The sequence below is a fragment of the Talpa occidentalis genome, unplaced genomic scaffold, assembly GCF_014898055.3.
Source record: "Talpa occidentalis isolate TD23 unplaced genomic scaffold, MPIMG_talOcc4v2.1 talOcc4.12, whole genome shotgun sequence".
Classification (NCBI taxonomy): Eukaryota; Metazoa; Chordata; class Mammalia; order Eulipotyphla; family Talpidae; genus Talpa; species Talpa occidentalis.
Genome location: NW_023601212.1, coordinates 65114386 through 65134978, shown reverse-complemented (window position 1 = coordinate 65134978; position 20593 = coordinate 65114386). Strand labels below are relative to the sequence as shown.

The window sequence follows — 20593 nt, the reverse complement described above, 5'->3', positions numbered from 1 at the left end:
TCATTAAGATAGTGGTTTTTAAGTCCTAAAAATCCTTGGGTATTATCTAAAACTTTAAAGGGCCTTTCACATTTGTGCCAAGAAGTAAAACTAAGCTGCTTACTTTTTAGTCTTCATCTATGTATCAAAAAGGAAAAAAAAAAAGACATACCTTAATTGGAACCTGCTTTTTCATCTTTCTCATCTAGTGCATGCTTTTGAAGTCTTTGCTAAGATCTCGTGAAGCAAGGCTTTTCATATTTCTGTAGGAGGCAATATTTCTTATGTTTAAGAAATATTGAATGAAGAATCAAACAAAGTCTTCACCCAAAAAGTTTATTTGTCACATTCAAAGTACAAAACCAAAACAAATGTAGACACTGGGCCACATACACACCTATACATCTGTACTTTGATCTACACTAATCCTTTTGTTCCTTCTAAGACATCTACCAATAGTATCTCTCGAGTGAAAAGTAAAAAACCAACCTCGCTATTAGAAACACTGCCAAATGTAAGTTCACTTTATCATTTCTAAGAACAGAAACTGGAATTTAATAGCAATATGGAAATAACCAAGTATAAATCCAATGTTTAAAGGATTTCTTAAAAGACACTCTGAGAATAATAGCTCAACCAATCAAAGTCTGGGCACCATAACTATAAAAGAAACAAGCTATGGAAAGACTATTTTGTTGGCTTTGATTTTGGTTTTTAATGCAAAGAAAGGACTTTATTTTGTCTAATAGCACAGCATTCCAAAGTCTTATTTTCTATGGAGTTGTGATGACGTTAGGAGCTACTTTTATGTCAGAAATTGAACTGGTCACTAAAGGAGGTATCTGATTCTTAATACTGTAGGTTAAACCAAAATGCAAGAACACGGCTTGCTCAGGAGAATTTTTAGACTTGCCAGACACAGACCATGTGATGTCACTGAAGACACAGAAGTCCTGCTGACCATGGGGGCTAATTATAATGGCTTCTTTGTGGAGGGTGTCATCTATCTCACATGCAGACCATGGGCTAATAAGCCGCTGATGCCTAAATATCTCCATTCCAGACACAGAATTCTATCAGAGGTGCCGACTCCCAGAATTGGAAATATACACATAGAGAGATATGGGTCATTATGAAAGCTGGATTTACATTAATGGCTTCACAGTAGCAACACAAAATGTACTCAATGTCATATTTCCATAGGAAGTTTATATTTACACTACACACTTCAGTCTTGAAATGTGCACCCCAAAAAGCATTCAATTCTCAATTATCAGTGAATTTTGCAAGGGTCCCCCATTCAAATCCTGATTCAGCAGAGCAGAAGGCCCTCCCTGGCTGCCAGGCGCTGGCGGTGAACTCGGTCTTGTTGCAGCTCCTCATGGTTTGGATGCCAGAGTTTCGTTATGATCCTTTCAATGTTGAGGGCATACACAGTGTGTGTGGGGATGACTTCTCTGTGCACCTGGGGTTAAAACAGAATCTTTCCAATTAGACTTCAATACACTTATTTTTCCAACACACAAAAGTAAGGTTTTCATCAACAACACCACTCACAAAAGGACAAATAAGCTCATAAACTTTAAGACAGAATCAAGGAATACCAAACCAGGTAACAAGAAAAGAACCAGGTAATGAAGTAGGAAGAAGGGAACAAGAGCCTTTTCTTTCTTTCACTGAAGAGATGGGGGATAAGGGATAAATTAGGAAGGACTCCTGGGCCCAGGATTTGAACAAGTCTAGTATTAATGGTGTGAGTAACAAAAACTGAAGAACTAAAAGGCAGGAGAATGAAGAGCTAGTGAATGTCTTTATAGACTTGAAGAAACTCTGAATCTGTCCAAAAACCAAGGTAAACCTTAAAGAGCCAAGAGTTACCTGCAAAGCTTCAAAAAGGTCGTACATGTTCACCGGAGGCAGAGATGCAGGTAGAGTGTCTCCAGAGCATGCCAGCAGGAGCGCAGCCTGCTGCTCAGCATCGTCAGGGGGCGGGTGAGAGGCTGGATTCTGACCAGCACACGGAGCAGAAAAGGCTGGAGGGCTGGAAGACATTCAGAAATATTCCCAGTAATGAAGATAGGCACAACTGAACGACCAGAGTAGGAAGGGGCCATCAGAATACATCTTATTAAAAATATCTTCAAACAAATTAGAAACCCACTTACTTCTTAGTTAGTGAATACGTGTTAGCCGAGCTATCAGGCTGGAAACATAAAGTAGCGCACCTACACTTAGCTTTCTCCCTCCAAAATGTTAAAATATTTACTAACTTCAGGATGGAATGGTTTCCCGCCCTTGAAAGATCTTTCAGTTGGGGGAGGGGTGTTGGGGAAGAAGGTGATGGCACACCTAATTAAAGGAAAATAAAACTGAAAACAACTGACTTGGAGAGGAAGTTAAACCGTGTTAGAGACACAGGGCCGAGGTCCTCCCCGGTGGCGCAGCGGTTGAGCGCTGGGTTGCGAAGCTGCCCGCAGCCTCTGCAGGGCCGGTTCGATCCCCGGCTGCTCCCCGGCCACCAGAGGAGGGTCCCGCATGGCGCGCAGACCTCTCCTGCCGCCCGCTGCTCCCCTCAGCAGTGTGCTTCGGTCCTTCTGCCTGCTCTGCTCCCCGCTCTGGCTCTGGTGAATTCTCTCACCCTCCCATGCTTCTGACTGTACCCAGTGCTTGTATAAATAAATAAATAAATAAATAAATAAATCTTTAAAAAAAAAGAAAAAAGGAAAAAAAAAAAGATACAGGGCCGAAAATAACAAGCAAGAAAAAACACAGGAACAGAGAAGCAACGTGCAAATGGGGGGTGGAGAAAATTCATCTGATCTCGCCCATTTCCCGAAATAGAATCCATCAGCTGGCCAGTCAGGCATAAGTTTTGCATCACACTATAGGAGGATATAACCTACACAGTTATGAAGAACACACACAGGAGGCACAACAACAGTGAGGTAACTCGGAGGAAAGCACAGTGGCGCATGAGTGTGGATTTGGGCAGTAGACAAAGGAGCCCTGTTGAAGAAACAAGCAGCCAACAGTGAGGCAGAAGTGCTCCCAGGACTGGCCAGCAAGGCAGAGGGTGGCTCTGGGGTTGGGCAGGGTCGGATGCTCGCTCCTGGCATTCACCCACTATAAGGAGCCACTTTCTTTGCTCTCTCTAGACAAGAATGCTTTGTAAATGAGAACAAGTAATCCCAAACAAATATGCCCATGTGAAATTTAGAAATTAAATCTTCACACGTGACAACCTAAACAGTGGACCCAATTTAAGTTGGTGTTCTTAAAAATGGGCCCGTGAGTTGAGTCCCAGTCCTCAGTATCACGAGACAGACACTGGGGTACAATGCTCAGCATGTGCTGTCATGCTTTTACTCTGCACAACTCTCACCTCTGCCTCCCCACCGAACCTTTATTATCTCATCTCCTACCTCCTCTGCCTGCTACTTTTCAGCACTCTGCCAGCCCTCCCAATCACTCTTTGCTTTGAACTTTTCTATTTTCTTGTTATCACTTTACCTCTTTCCCTAATTAACCAGGTAATCAAGTACACTCAGAGAAACTCAGTTATTTTAGTTACCAAGAGGCAAATTATTGTCTTTTCTTTCTCAAAGGCTGAAAATAAACTAAATATTTTTGGGGGTGGGGGTAGAGCACGAGGTGGAGGGACAGAGACAGATTAACACATGGATGAAGGTAGTCTAGGTCATCTCATAAAGGAACGCATCCAGATCTTACAGAGGTCCTGGGAGCCCTCAGTGGAAGGAGGACAGAGAATTCCAGAGGTGGGAGCTGAGAGGCCAGATCTGCAGCACAGGGTGCCAAGATAATGTGATGAGCCCTGGGCACAGGCCTCCCTCTCGAGTGACGACTACAAAAGCCAGATGAGGAACCTCTTCTTTCTACCTCATCCGACAATCAGAGTCCACACTTCTGACTAAGTGGCCCCACTTCTACCACCACAGGAGCCCTGGGATCACTGCCCCAGGGAACTACTCCTTTCTACCTCAAGAGTGGGGCAAGCTCACATTAAACCACCAGCAGCTGCCAAACTACAACTTCTCTTCTGATATGAAGAGTAGCAAAATAATCCACTAGCTATCATGTAAGACATTAAAATAAGACACTGTTCTCAAAGGGACTTTACATACAGAAACACAATAGCCAATTATTTAGCAGAGGTCCATTACATCAGTGTCCTGTAATGCACTGGAGGATGACGTCCAGTGGCAAGGATCTTCACATACCTTTCTATTAAGTTGTTGTAAGCTACTACACTGTTCTTCAGATACGGCTGAGGGGTGACATTGCTGCCAAAGGCATATTTAAAATGACCATCTCGTAACCGATACGCCTTCCTTCTTGACACAACTGATGTCAATATATCTTTAAGGTGACTCTGTAAAAACAAGAGAGGAAAAATAGTATGAACTCTTTAAAAGCAAATCATAAGTTTTCCATTAGCCAGAAAAAGGTCTGTTGGCATTAGTGAATGGAGATGCAGACAGGTTAGCACGTGCTGGAAGCAAACTCATGCGTACTGAAGAGCCGCAGGCCACCAGTTGGTGGGGACAGGGTAAGGGAGACATGCTTGTTTTTGTTTAGTTCTATTTAGAGGGGCTTGCTCACATGAAATTAATTAAAGAAGTGTTTTTATCTCTAAATTGGCCCCTCTCTTTCTCAAATGACTTTCAGCTAGCTTTAAGAAAAAAAGTACATAGCCATGTATTTTAAAAGAGGCAAACTATAGTGAAAGTTGTTTTAAAAATGGGCCCCCCCCAAAAAAAAATTGGCCAAAAAATTCAAGATCTGAGATTTAGGTTATAGTGCCTAATAGTATACTAAAATTCTTGCATCTCCCTCAAAAATTCTTGGCTCTCTCAAAAGCAACTTAAACAACAGATACACAGGAAATGAACAAAAAATTGGGCATTTAATTTCCCTTCACCTTTTCAAAAGCCAAGAACAAAGGAGGGGTCTGGACAACGTGAAAAAAAAAAAGAGAACTAGCATTGGCTACTGTTATTAACGGGGAGCCAGGAATGGGCATGGGGTTTCAATTTTACCAATAAGGTCATCTCATGTCAGAACTTCATGGCATAGTTTATAATTTGCACACAGAATTAAATCAGTATCTGTAACTTCATGAGACGGTTACAATCTCTGAGACACAGGTGAGGAAACATAGGCCCAGAGAATTAAAAAGAAATTACCCAACATCACCTGACAGGACCTGTGCACTCCAGACCCCAAAGTGTACTATGTCAAGTAACTACATGAAGAAGAATGAAAGCATGTGCTGAGACAAGTACCCCTGTCATCCAGATTCCTGGTCTAATGTTCTTCAGATGCCATCCCACGGCAAAAACAAGTGATTTTAATCTTTAGGATTCCCAAGCTCTTTTCTTTCCTTAAGATGGTTTCCTTGTTGACAAGTTAAACATCAGATAAAGAAGGAGTGTTACGTTATAAGCAACCTTTCTGAAAAGCTTAGTCTGTTAACTGAAGGCAGCTGTTTGGGTTGTGGTAATTTTCTTCCCCCAGAAGAAAACAATTTCAGTGATGGCATTTCTGTGAGAGCGGACTGATAGCATGGTACTCTGCTCGCGAGACCAACTTTCCACAAAACACATAAGAGGGTCACATTCAATGTGCAAAACAGTGTCTGCCACCAGCACACCAACCTCCACCGCATAGACAACAGCTGAGACAGCCTCCTCGGCGACGTTGTCCAGCCCGTGCTCGTAAGCAGTCACTATCATTCTCCCTTCAAGCTGACCCCGGGTGGGAAGCATCATTGTGTGGGAACAAAGTCTCAAGTCCTCATCCTCTTGGGGATCCTTTGCCACAAACTGCTGGGCTCCCGAGAGGGGATTTTGAGGCTGGAATCTATGCTATGGGTAAGAAAACTTTTCAAAATCATTCATTACAGTGACAAGTAACAACAAAACAAGAGAAACCAATGTATTGGACTCGCCATCCCACAAATGTCACCACAACTATACCACAGGGGTTTAAAAAAAAAAAAAAAGTACAAATAACCAGATCCACACCCATCACATGGTAATGAAGACATGAATTAAGGGGAATAATGGTAGTATGCACTGCATTTTATTCTATTCAATTAATACCTTGGTCATCACAGAATATATGGGTAGGTACTAAAAACAATTAGGGAGAAGAAGATATGAAACTATTTTCAAACAAGTCAGAGCATTTTAAATATCCTCATAAGGAAGCAGGATCTCAAAGTATTAATACATAATTAACTTTTAATTAAACTCTAAAAAGTCTAGCTAACCAACATACAGATATAATAACTAGTACTCCAAATAATGCTATGTAGTCTGACTATTTAGTTATCATCATCTACTTACAATCCTCAACATAGAAGCTTTTCCAAGACATAGTCATACTAATTATTTAAAATAGTTTTTCTCAGTGTTTTTCCACGCCTAAATCCTCCCAGTAGTTGAGCTAAAACTCAACACACAAGATTTTGTAGTAAATATGGCTTGACTCTGGTTGGAGTATGTATTATGAAAGCAACACTTATTGCTTTTCTACTTTCCAAATATAAAATTGGATTTTATATCAAAAATGGTTTTTAAAACCAAGCATGCCTCTCTACATTGCATATTACTGACATAAAAACATAGAGCAAGGGTGGAAATAAACAAATGTTTGTTGTTAATCAATAAAGCTTCCAGCAACCAGTCAAACCTATTAAAGAATACTTTTGGAAAACTTTGTTCCCCAGATATAAACTGGAGAAAAGCAAGTTATTCTAAAATGCTTACAAATTTTAAAGCTGGATGCCTTTGTGATGTTTCTGCTGATGCCAAGAAGGCTCAGGTGCTAGGTGAGCATTACCAGGCCCCTATCAGAAACCCTTGGAAGAAGTCTTCAATCTGAGAAAAATCATTCACTCCAGGAAAACATTTAAGAGGAGAAAGAACACAACTATAGTTTTTGGATTATTGAAAAAGTCTTAGGTACTAAACAAATTAGTTTGTATGCAGTAACAAACGGATTACAAAAATTCAGACACCCGAGACTCAAAATCCTTGAAACCCTCTCCAACGTCAAATACAGTCAGACCTTTTGCCCCAAATCATGCTCTCTCTCCCTTTTCCTTCCAACTCAACTACCAATGCTTTACTGTTCATTAAAAAACTAAAGCCAGTTCTATCAATCCAGTACTTAAATCAGTTGCTACTAAGATCTATTGAAGAACAACCTACATCAAATTTCTGACGAACAGAAGAAAGTTTTTTCTTTCCCTTAGGTTTTCCAGGTTTGGCTGCCGAACCTCCTGCCCAGGGCAAAGATCCAGCACCCTCTATGAGACAGAAAAATAACAACTGTAAGTGAAAATGATGATAAGTAATAACTCCTAAGTTTGTTTTCATTTGGGGCTTAAGTGATAAATGATTCAATTTAAATCTTACTACTTCTCTAGAGATTTTTCATATCACATTTTTTTCTACCTGTAACCAAAATTATTTGGGGGGAAACAAATTTGCTTTATATATTTTTAGTGTTTAATGGGTATTATTTATTGTTAGTACTGTAAAATTGAACAGAATTTTCTATTTCAAGAAGGTAAACTTGAATATATGTATGTATATATCAACTTCCTCTTTTCTGAGACCCTAATAAAAATGAAAGTGGAGGAAAGTAAATGTCATGGATCCACAACAGATAAAAAAAAACAAATGAGTGGCAGACAGGATGAAAGCTCATTGAATTTTAAAGAATGGATAAAAGGAAGCCTGGAAAAGTAGACATGGAACATAACCCAGGAAAGGCAAAGTGGGCAAATGGAGTAAAACCAAGTCAACCTCCCTGGTACAAATCCACAAAGAATTTGGATTTGGAGAAAGTGAGTCAATGGAAAGCAGGAGGAATCAGTAAAGCTAGTAACAAGATAAATGGAAGGTCTATATTCAAAAGTTATCCATACAAACTCTTTCCCCTCAATTCCCAGGACTTAGTAAAAAACAAACAAAAAATTCAGGGTTCCCTGTTCAGAGGTTAAGAGTTTCAAGACAAACACAGTAGAGCACTAAACCCATAAAGCTAGCCCTGCTCACTCTTACCCAAAGCATGGAGATTATGGGCCACCCTTGTGGCACAAGGGGATAAGCACAGCACTGTGAAGCTACCTGCAGCCTCTGCAGATGAGTTCAAGATGGCCAGGGAGCTACCCAGATGGCGCAGCAGACCTCTTCTGTCTCGCCCGCTGCTCCCCTCAAAAGTGTATTTCAGTCCATTAACTGTTCTGTTCCCCACTGTCTCTGGTGAATCCTCTTACCTCCCATACCTCTGGCCTGTACCCCAGCTCTTGTATGCATAAATAATTTTTTAAAAAAGAACAGAATGTCAGATTTACTAAAGCATCTGGTATGAATGTTGGCACGTAGCTTTCTGCTGGAGCATGCTGGTGTTCGAGGAACCCCAGTTTAACAGCCAGATTCCCATTAACTCACTCTAAAGCAGAATCTCCAGGCAATTTTATGATTCCTTCTTACATATGAATCATCAGACACTTGACAGTGTTCTCTAACATAAGAAAAACCAAGCTACATAAACGCAAAAATAGACGTCCTAGAGATACAAATTTTCAGGCAATGCAAAAGGACTCTGAATAACTTCTAACTGGTATCCTCAGAAATTTGAGAAGATAAGTAGCCATAAAACAAGATGTTATAAAAATTGCTGAATTAAAGAATGTATTGGAAAGGCTGTAGGAACTGAGGAAATAAAAAACAGAGCAAGAAGACAGCAAAGACAGATGTCTAAAGTCATTAAGTACATCCAGAAAGAAATTTAAGCATGTGATGAGTGGCTAATTGAGGTCCCATGAAAAGAACAAAGAACATAAGTAGTTGCCTTTAGAAACAGATCTAGGAGTGGAAAGTGTTTCATTGAGATCTTTCGTATTTTTTTTTTTAGCCATAAACATATATAGCTTAATGTTAAAAAAATCCAAGTAATAAAAGCTCATTGAGTAGAGCCACCCTGATGACGCAGCAGGTGGAGTGCAGTGCTGTGAAGCTGTCTGCAGCCTCTGCTCCGCGGGTTCGATTCTTGGCCAGCCGGGGAGATTTCCACATGGTGCATTAGACCTTTCCTGTCGCGCCTGCTGCTCCCCTCAGCAGTGTATTTCAGTCATCTGCCTGTTCTGCTCCCCACTCTGTCTCTGGTGAATCCTCTTGCCTTCCCCCACCTCTGGCCTATACCCCGGCTCTTGTATAAAAATAAATCTTAAAAAAAAAAAAAAAAAAGCAAAGTTCATTGAGTATACTTAAAAAAAAAAAACTCCAAAAATTTTTTTTTCAGGAAAAAAATTCACCTATCATCCTAACAAACCATTATTTTCATTTTGATATTTTTGGACTGGGCTTTTTCTTTTTTTTTGGGGGGGGGGCTTTAAGGGAGGGAAGAACGGATGGGGAACCAGATACAACATCCTCAGACTGGGGGGGATCTCTCCAACTTTCCAGTCGCAGAAAGACTCTGAAGGACTAGTTTCTTAAAACTTTGGGCAAAAAAAATACGTCAAGTTTCTCAGTTAAAAAACAAAAACAAAACAAAAATGAGAAGTCAAGGTGCTCTTTTCTATCACACTGATGGTCTGTGGCACAGTATCTGATGAGGTCAACAAATCTTACAGGTGTGCCCAAAGAAATTTATTCCTGATACGTAGTCCTGAACATCAGATGCAGCCAAATGCTTAGGGGGAGGAGGCACAGTATGGTGAAGGCTGACCTGACAAATAAGAGGGCTTTACCATGGCAATTAGTTGGGTCTTGATCAACAACTTAGACATGGAATAGGCCTCAGGTTAAGTTTTTGTTTTGTTTTCTCTTCTCTGAAGTTTGTATCCCAATCTCTAAAAAAAAAAAAGCTAATACCCACCTTGAAGAGTTGCTGATTTAACATAAGGATTTAAGGACTTAAGATAATGCACATTAAGTATCTAACACATTACAGTTGCTCAGTAAATAATATTAACATCATCTTTTCTGCTTAGCTTGGAAAAAAAAGTTTTTATTGTAAGTACAAAGAGTCATACTTGTATATTTTACGTTCAATAGGAATCATCTCTTTATTGCCAACAAACATGAATTTCATTTTGAAGAAATATATTTTGGGTGTCTGATGGAGAAATACTCTCAATTCCAAATATTTCTTAATTTAGTTTAAAATGCCAATAACCAACATTCAGTAATATCAAATGTCATTATTTAATTAAAATTAGTCACTTATACTTACTAATACCACTTTGTATTTAGTTTGGCTTTTTTGCTTTTAAAAGCACATTCATCTGCTGTTTCATAAGCCCGTAGGGGAGAAATACTACTGTATCTATTTTTAAATGTGAAAGCTAAGAACATCCAATAATTACCTGTATTCCTAAGCTAGTAGCAAAACCTAAATTTGAATCCAAGTTTCTTGAGGTTTTTTTATTTCTGACCATTCCACTTTATCTTTTGGATGTGTGGCACTCCTGCTATAAGAAGTAAGTGGATTATCTTTATGATATTATAATATGGGCTAAAGTCAACTGCCACTAGAATTAACTAGAACATCAGAAATCTGACAGAATGTGAGACTGCAGTGAAGGTCACAGGAAGCTGTGGGAAGCAGTCACTACCCACCATTTCCAAGCTCCGTAAATAAATACTCACTGTCCACTACTTTTCACACCAAAGAGTTGAATGTAGAGAAATTAGACTTTAGGAGATCTTAGCAGAGAGAGAGATGACACAAAACACTAGCCATTTCTAGGTATATAAGATCATCAGAATCACTATACACCCTTTAAAAACAAAATTCTACTTAATGTACAGCAAGAGTTGCAAGAGTTATCTACGAATACAAGTAATTAACAAGAGCCCAGGATGGATTTTATCATGAGGCAAATTTTCAATGTACTAGTTGGTTAAAATAGAAGACAGGTGAAAGAGGTGACTTATACCAGCAAAGTTCCCGAGAATTAGGGGCAAAGAGGTCAGTATTTGTATCCACACCTTCTTGGGTTGAAGTAACAGATTTATCTTCTAACCACCTCCCCAGCAATCTGCTGTCTGCAGTTTGTTCTCCACCAATAATCTGCCAAAGTCATGTGCTGAAGCTCTAACCTTCCAGCTCTCATATCTTACTTAAGAATATGAGTGGAAGTCCAGGTTCCCCACGAATATTGTGGTTTACTCTCCATATACTTCACCTTTCCTCTATCTATGGAACCCCCACACCAGCTGCCTTCCATACGTTCTCCTCAGCTTCGTCATCTAGATTGCCCACCTTTTTCCTTAATTCCCTTTAGTAATCTGAAATCCAGGTGAGTAAGGAGTAAAGAACAAAAGTCAATGTAAGTACAGGAAAATCACTTGCTTTTGTAAGGCGCTATAAAAGACTCTATACCTACATAGTAATTTTTTTCTTCTGAGCATTTCAAAGAACACATTTCTTTTGCAAATAACAGACGTGTCTGTTTAAGGAAGGTCAAGTCTAGTGCCCCACAGCTTTGCTGGAAGTATTTCCATTCCCTTACCTGGTGTAGACACCAAAATCTGACAGCGAGTGAGAATAGCCAGAAGGAAATCGTTGTGAGAATGGACTGAAAAAAGGAAGATTATCACAAGTCAAATACAAACTATTTGAAACTAGCTTTTAAGGATTCTGCATACCCCCATCCTGCCATTCTTTACAATGAATTTTTAAATTAATTTTTTAAATTTAATTAATTTTTTTTCTTATATCATTGTAAATTTTTGGACATATTTGATTTCTCCCTCAGGTGCGGTCACTGTAGTTCTCCCAACATCAAAGCACCCATAGTCCATCACCATATTCCCTGTATACCCTCCATCCCAATTAACTGTTATACCATTATCCTGTGTGAGAAGTCGATGAGCTTCAAGGTCAAACTCTTCTTTGCTGATCTTCTGTTTGAACCACAACTTTAAGTTAGCCCAATATCTGCAAGGGTGGAAAGAATTAAGAAACGTTTTGCTTCTTTTCCAAGTTCACCTTACCCACTCCAATTCCCAGGGAAGGTTTTGCATTCCCTAGTGTCATGGGTTGAGCTGTGGCTCCCCAAAATTCTTATGTTGAAGCTGTAACTCCCAATACCTCAGAATGTAACAATTTGAAGACAGGAAATCTAAAAAGGCACTTTAATGAACATAGGTCCTAATCCAATGTGACTACTGTCCTTGTAAGAGATTAGAATAGACACTTGCACGCACATGGACACAATGGTAGTTACATGCCCAGGGGACAAGCCTGCTGACACCTTGACCTCAGGTTTCTAGCCTCCTGGACATTGAGAAGATTGTTTAAGTCATCCTGTCTGTGGTATCTGCTATGGCAGCCCCAGCAAACTAATATACCTAGTGTAAGGGCAGGACTGGGCACAGTGCAGGTTTTCTGATCCCATGCAGACCGGGTATAGGAGGAGTCAGAGTCCTCAGTGGTTTTGCAGGTCTTTTATTGGGGTTCACCAGGCATATGGCAGGCAGGGGTGCTGGCTGCGGGGCTGGGAGGCTGGCAGGCCTCCCAGCCCCCAGCAAGTCTTTACTCTATCTGGGCTCTCTGGCGTTCTCTGCTTCTGCTTCGGCTTCTCCTTCAGGTTCTGCTGCTGCTGGCTGGGGCTGCTGGCGTCCCCCCGTGACGCCGCCCTTAAAAGCACAGTCTTAACTCAGCTGAATCCCATCTATCTATGCCCACACCCTATTCCAGGTTCCCGCCATCAGGCATGCATTCAGGACAAGGATCCATCATCTATCCTGATGGCGGAAGGGCAGAAAAGCCTGTTATTTTCTTTACCCTACAGTCCACCCCCTCAGGGTTTTCTGCCATACAGTCTATACATATGTATACAATTTTCTAAGCAAACAAACAATGCAGCCATGGCCCACAAAAGCAAATACATCAAATATAACAAAATACAATATAACAAAATACAACAGAACACAAATAAGTCCAGGCAGGGCACCAACCTAGTGCAAAAGACAATATTGGTACCAGCAGATAAGCCACCAAATCTGCTGCCGAAGGCACTGCTCATACGAGGGAGGGGAATCACTCACGGCATCTACTATATCACACCAGGAGCCGTCAGGCTTCCTGGCCATCTCTGGCTGTAGTCTCGGCTACAAGGCATACAAAGCATCCACCCCCAGGATGCACTAGCTCTGGGATTGGCAATTTTATTCTGTTGGGGGTAATCGCCAACCCTCAGGGTTTCTGTCTGCAGTCGCTCCAACACTCGGCCTTCACAGCCACCCATGCGACTTGCAGACCCCTGCACTCAAGCCAACCCACTGCACGAGCACATGGGTCGGGGATCCAAACTCTGCATTCGGCTTGGGCTCCACCCCAAGCCACGTTCCCCACCTGTCCCCCAAGGACAATTTCCTCAGCTCCTCACCCTCACTCAAGAATGAGCAGGGCATCACCCACAGGTGATTTTACGAGACTCACAGTTCTTCAGCATACCCAGGCTGCTTAACAGCCACTTAGGGCTTCTCAACTTAGCATCAGTACCAGCTTTTGCTGCCTTAGTTGGCTTTTCTCCTCCACCTGGCTGCTGGGCATGCACAGGCTGCTTTTGGCCATCAAGGCCCACTGGTCACCCCCAGATTCTCAAAAAAAAAAACATAACCTGCCAAGGTCCTCCGCCTTTTGGCGGGATTGTCAGTCCAAGATCATCAGTTCATCAGTCTATCAGTCCAAGTCCATTGGCCTCTCCCTGCTTCAGCAACGGCCTGCTGCCTCAGGGGTCATTGGCTGGTCCTTTCCGGTGTCGTTGGCTGGTCCTATCCGGTGGCATTGGCTGGTCCTTTCTGGTGTCGTTGGCTGGTCCTTTCGGGCGTCTCCTTCACGCCAGGTCTCATCCTGTAGCTCGTGGACGTATCCATCTTCTATACTGCCATGGCGCCTCCAGCGTCGTCACAGGCAAACACTTACTCCTTAGTCCCTTCCAGATCTTCGGAGGGCTCCAATACCCGTCTGCATGGATCTTGCCGACTTACGCCAATTGTAAAGGCCGGACATGGGCACAGTGCAGGTTTTCTGATCCCATGCAGACCGGGTAAAGGAGGAGTCAGAGTCCTCAGTGGTTTTGCAGGTCTTTTATTGGGGTTCACCAGGCATATGGCAGGCAGGGGTGCTGGCTGGGGGGCTGGGAGGCTGGCAGGCCTCCCAGCCCCCAGCAAGTCTTCACTCTATCTGGGCTCTCCGGCGTTCTCTGCTTCTCTCTTGGCTTCTGCTACTTCTTTCTCGGCTTCTCTTTCAGCTTCTGCTGCTGCTGGCATCCCCATGACGCTGCCCTTAAAAGTCCAGTCTCTCAGCCCAGGTGTACCAACTTCAGGTGGCCGCCATCAGGCATGCATTCAGGATCACAGGGTTCCCTCATCTATCCTGATGGCGGGAGGGCAGAAAAGCCTGATACCTTTTACCCTACCCTACAGGGACTCAGTCCATCAGCAAAGCCACAACTTTATTTTTTCTTCTTCATTGTAACAGCTTCTCTAAAAGACTACTCTCCAGATATCTACATTTAAATTTTGTTTTTTAAATAAGTATTTTTTTTTTTTTTTTTTTTTAAATAGAGGCATGTTTTATTTATTTATTTTATTTGTTTGTTTGTTTTGTTTATACATGCACTGGGTACAGTCAGAAGCGCAGGAGGGTGAGAGAATTCACCAGAGCCAGAGCGGGGAGCAGAGCAGGCAGAAGGACCGAAGTACACTGCTGAGGGGAGCAGCGGGCGGCAGGAGAGGTCTGCGCGCCATGTGGGACCCTCCTTCGGTGGCTGGGGAGCAGCCGGGGATCGAACTGGCGCCGCAGAGGCTGCAGGCAGCTTCGCAACCCAGCGCTCAACCACTGCGCCACCGGGGAGGCCCTAAATAAGTATTTTTTACAGGTGGTCATTAACACTGATTCTAGGTGACCTCTTTCTAATTTTAATCTGATTGGAATAATTAGTTTCTAAAACACCACACCACAAAGAAAATAACCATGGATATGAGAAACTTAGTGGTTTTTAAAGTAAAAACCAGCTACTAAAAATAAAAATTACCAGTTAACTGATTGAAAAAATTCAATTTTGTATACCTTAACAATTTTAGAAATAGGAGTAAAATATATTTTTCATTTCCATACTCTTTGTTTCAATGTTTAAGGAAGATGTGCCTTGTTCATGAAACAAGATTAAAAATTACCCAGTACAGGTGTTACAATCACTTTCAATTCACTTTTAACTATTCTCTCTTGCTCATCTGAGGTTCCTAAATGAGGTGCTTTAATGCTCACCCTGACTTTTTATAACAAGACATAGTCTCCTGTACGTCGATTATTTCAAATTCTCTTAGTATGTATCTCTATATTTAATTGATTGGGTATTTATGTCGTTGGATGCCATGCCTTTTTTTTTTTTTTTTTTTTTTTTTTGCTTTAAAGGCGTTAAGCAGAAACACATGTTGAGCTCTAGGGTTGGGGCCACTTTTCACTTGATACTAACACAGTCATCAGTCAATAGTAACTTTCCAAGAGTGAACACTTAAAGGCTTTTTTTTTTTTTAAGGACAGGAACGATTCTGAAATGAAATGAAGCTCCTCAGAAAAACAAGTCTTTTCCTGTTCCATTCTATCCAACAAGAGGACAGTAACAAGAGAAACTTCATCAATTAAAAGACAGCATCACTGTTCTACAAGAAGCATGCAAATATCCGTATTTGGAGTGTACCTGCTCTAAAACTAAGACAAGGCTCTACCAGGGAACTGACAAGGCACTCTCTTCTCCAATGACAAACTTTCTAGCCTAAAAAGCCCTAAGCCACTATCAAGAATTAGGCCAGACTTGCTCTCCAATTCTGGTCCTTGTGTTAATTTGCTGCTCTATGCCTGCAAACAAATGACAATTCTCCCCTGCCTCCCCCCTCCCCCAAAGTTAGGGAGGGTGATGGGTGGCAAGAATAAACAGACCAGATTAGAAAGCTGGAGATACCCAAAGAAATGAAATAACCTATGACCAAGTCATCAAAAAATAAAATAGAAGGCCTCCCCGGTGGCGCAGCGATTGAGCGCTGGGTTGCGAAGCTGCCCGCAGCCTCTGCAGTGCTGGTTCGATCCCCGGCCACCGGCGAGGGTCCCACATGGCGCGCAGACCTCTCCTGCCACCTGCTGCTCCCCTCAGCAGTGTATTTCGTCAGTCTGTCTGTTCTGCTCCCTGCTCTGGCTCTGGTGAATTCTCTCACCCTCCCGCACTTCTGACTGTACCCAGTGCTTGTATAAATAAATAAATAAATAAATAAATAAATCTGTTAAAAAAAAAAAAAGAAAAGAAAAGAAGCTATTATCTTCAAAAAAATAGAGCACCTGTTTGAACACAATACACTATTGGGCACCAAACAAAGCATGTCAGGTAGCAAAGCCCATGTCTCTGTAGAACCTGATGTGAGCACAAAACCTCACATAAAGGACATCTGGACCATTGGAAAAATCGAAAACAACCGACATTCTAGTGCCTTATACACCTTGCATGTTTTACCTACTATCCAGGTCTACATTTAATTTAATTGGTGAGGTAGTACAGCCAATGCAAACTACTCATGGAAAATATGGGAGATAGTTAAGTGATATTACAAACTGCTCAATGAGGCACTTTTAAGGAATGTAAATGGAAAAGGCAATGAGGACAGAAAAAAAGCAAATAAAAACAATACAGTACCAGGGAACTGTTTTTGACAGAAGGGCATATTTTGATGGTATTGTGAGCAGTGCAGATGCACCAAATTAAGCTTTACCATCTGTATTTGACCAGCATCTGATAGGCAGTGTTTTCATTTACACACTAAAGAAAAAATACTAACTTCAACCTGTCTGGTAACAGTGAACCTGCGTGATGGCGGTGGGATGGGAGGTCACCAATGCTGCTCATCTATCAATTACACACATAGTCAGGTGCTTCAGATTTATTTAGTTTGGAAACATTCACTTTCAAGCATTTGTAAGCATCCTAGATGGAAAAAATGAAGTCTGTTGTGCAAAAGAAAATTTTTAATTTTAACAGCAGGTATTATAAAAGTCACACACTCTAATGAAGGTGAAAATTGTCATTTTACCTATTTAAATGATTGAGGATTTTTTTTTAAATTTTTTTTTAATAGAGGCACGTTTTATTTATTTATTTGTTTGTTTGTTTGTTTTGTTTATACATGCACTGGTACAGTCAGAAGCGCGGGAGGGTGAGAGAATTCACCAGAGCCAGAGCGGAGAGCAGAGCAGGCAGAAGAACCGAAGTACACTGCTGAGGGGAGCAGCGGGCAGCAGGAGAGGTCTGCGCGCCATGTGGGACCCTCCTCCGGTGGCCGGGGAGCAGCCGGGTATCGAACCGGCGCTGCAGAGGCCGAGGGCAGCTTCGCAACCCAGCTCTCAACCGCTGCGCCACCGGGGAGGCCCTGATTGAGGATTTTTTAATCAAGTAAACAAAGAAGTAACCGACAGTAAATATGAATATTAGAAGATAACTTTAGGCAGAACATTTTATCTTTGGAGTAAACAAATGCTTACAAAAATTAAAACCATGCCCAAAGTAATGTTCAATTTATTAATATTCGTAATATTAAAATAATCTTTAAGAATTCTATGTTTAAGAATTAAATGCTTCAGGAAATCTTAAACAGGAATTCTGCAGCTCCTGTTAGGATGAAGGGAGAGAACTCTGCCACCTCAAAAATTCACAAGGAAGGGACCTCCCTGGTGGTGCAAGGGGTTAAGGTGCAACCTATGAAGCTATCCACAACCATTGCAGCACGAGTTCGATCCCTGGCTAGGAAGCAATCCACATGGGGCAACAGACCTCTTCTCTCTCATCTTCTGCTCCCCTCAGCAGTGTATTTCAGTCAGTCTGCTTGTTCTGCTCCCCACTCTGTTGCTGGTGACTCCTTTGGCCTGTACCCTCCCACACTTCTGGCCTGTACCCCCATTCTTATATACATAAATAAATCTTTTTTAAAAAAATTCACAAGTAAAAACTTGAAAAATCACGTAAGATATCCAAGCTAAGTAACTCCAAGCTGGTCATAGTAAACCACGTAAGAGAAAGATGAGAACAGAGTCGTTGAGAAAAACCGCAATATTCACCAAACACCTTACTCTGGCATCATCATTTGAAAATGAGCATCTATGAGATAACGAAAATGGGTAGACTATCACAGAAGCCGCCACCAACACAGGAGTTATACTTTCCAATGTTTAAAACGTGCTTCCTAGACTCTGGAAAAACAAAACTGTAATAACAATGCTTTGAAAATTCCAAATTCGCCCTTGTATCCCAGAGATTCCTTCTAAGACAACAGGCTTCAATTGATTTAGCATGACTTGACTGAGTACCTGGTCCTCCACTACACACAGTGGCTGAAGATCTGACTGGGGGCCACGTTCTGTAAGGCATCAGATCCAGGAATCAGAAACGAGGAATCCCAATCCCGCTGTGTCTTCTGAAGAGTTACTTTTTTTTTTTTTAAATATTTATTTATGCATACAATAGCTAGAGTACAGGCCAGAGATGTGAGGGGGTGAGACGATTCACCAGAGACAGAGTGGGGAGCAGAACAGGCAGATCTACTGAATACACTGCTGAGGGGAGCAACGGGCGAGACAGGAGAGGTCTGCTGCGCCATGTGGGTAGCTCCCTGGCTGGGGCTCGAACTCGTGCTGCAGAGGCTGCAAATTGCTTCACTGTGTGGTGCTTAACCTCTTGCCCCACCAGGGAGGCCCCGAAGAGTTACTTTACCTCTCTAGCCTCAGTCTTCTCATCTATCCAATGGAATAATAATAACTATACCTCACATCTCTGTTGTGAGTATTAGATGAGACAGTACATACAGACTGCTTAAAAGATGTTCCATAAATAAACAGCTACTGGTACATCACTATAACCTTAGCAGTGTCCGGTCTGCGTTCCGAAATTGGTGTCCACGCTCAACCACAGTGCCTTTACTACACCAAGCCAAGAAGCCTCCGCCTCCAGGAAGCCCTCCTGGGGCGCATCGCCCTGTGTGGTGCCGGCTCCGACCAACGACTAGGGCTCCGGGTTCATACGACCCGGGATCGGCCTAACACCTCCCGACTCCCGCGCCGGGGCCTGCGCCCCTCAACAGGCCTTAGGGCGCGCAGTAGGCAGCGTCCCGGGCACCTGTCCCGTCCTGGTCCAGGGAACTCCGGCCCCCACCCCGGCGTGGGAAGTCGAGGCTGCCCGCCAGGCCCGGGACCGAAAACCCCGAGGCCCGGACTTGAGGCTGCGCAGGCCCCGGGGCGAAAGAGGCGTCTCGGAGGCGGGTCGGCAGCCCGGGGCCGGAGAGTACCCGCGCGGAGGCCCGAAGGCTGCGCCCAGACCGCTCTTACTGTTTCACGTTGTCCCCCAGGGCCTCGCTCAAGTTCTTCTTCGCCGCCTCCAGCTCGCTCACAAAGGTCGCCATTGCGCGCCACGCCTCGGCCCGACCGCAGACTGCGCGGCGAACGCGCCGAGAACCGAAAAACCAACTAGGCCCAAGGCCTCCGCTCCGGAGGATTAATCAGCTCCTGGCTGCCCCGCCCCCAGTCGGTCGGAAGACGTTTGTTTGGTTTTCGGCTCCGCCCGCCTTTCGGAGGAGAAAGTGCGGAGCTAAATTCGGTATTTTCTCAGTCCTCGCCCCCCGCCCCCGCGCCCCTCGGGTCACGTGATGCGCCTCGCCCAGTCCTTCCGCGCGCGGCCGCAACCTGCCCGCCCGCGCCGCTGCTGTGTCACCTGCAGGCCCGGCGCTGTGGCGTCCTCACCCGAGGGACAAGCCGCGAATTCGGCCCTTTACCAGGAAGAACACCTTTCCCCTGTAAATCAAAAAGTATCAATAAATGTAGTACCAATTTTAGACCCTTTCCATGCCTTGTGTGTCGCCCAGTACAAATTATTTACTATGCCATATCATTGATTTATCTTTTTTTTAAAGTATATATTGTAATTTTTAAAGTATATATTGTAATTTTTACTTATGCATACAAGAACTGGAGTACAGGCCAGAGGTGGGGGGCGGGGGGGATGTGGGAGGATTCACCACAGAGTGGGGAACAGAACAGGCAGATCTACTGAAATACACTGCTGAGGGGAGCAGCGGGTGAGTCAGGAGAGGTCGGCTGTGCCATGTGGGTAGCTCCCTGGCCGGGGATGGAACTTGTGCTGCAGTGGCTGCGGGTAGCTTCATAGCGTCTTAACACCTTGAGCTACCAGGGAGGCCCTATTGATTTATCTTGATGGGCTGCCTCCTACTACCTACCAAAAATTTCCTATGGGTGTGTGTTTTATGCACTTCTGTATGCCCCAGTATGTAGAATTCATAGAGGGCTGTCAATCAATATTTGGCGAGTGAGAGAAGTAATTGTGAAAGATACACGGAAGGATAAAGAGAAAAGAAAGTGTTCGCACCTGCAGACAAATTTTTAACAGAGATTTCTCTTCCATGCTCCCCCTTCCCATAATGTATGACCATATTCTTTGTTCATTTGAACATTTCGTGTGTATTTTTTCAAACTTGATGTTAGTATTTTCCTCTGAAATGACAGTCTTTAT

The 20593-nt window shown here is 42.9% G+C and overlaps 1 protein-coding gene across 1 annotated transcript; it reads right to left on the bottom strand.

Moving 5' to 3' along the window:
* Positions 1 to 150: 150 nt before the first annotated feature.
* TADA1 (transcriptional adaptor 1) lies at positions 151 to 19654 on the bottom strand. Its single transcript, XM_037506572.2, has 8 exons — positions 19396 to 19654; positions 11870 to 11961; positions 11534 to 11599; positions 7215 to 7312; positions 5655 to 5864; positions 4218 to 4369; positions 1858 to 2020; positions 151 to 1444 (listed from the first exon to the last, which is right to left on the bottom strand). The coding sequence occupies exons 1-8, from the start codon at positions 19467 to 19469 to the stop codon at positions 1292 to 1294; spliced, it is 1008 nt and encodes a 335-aa protein (XP_037362469.1). The 5' UTR covers positions 19470 to 19654; the 3' UTR covers positions 151 to 1291.
* Positions 19655 to 20593: the final 939 nt, after the last annotated feature.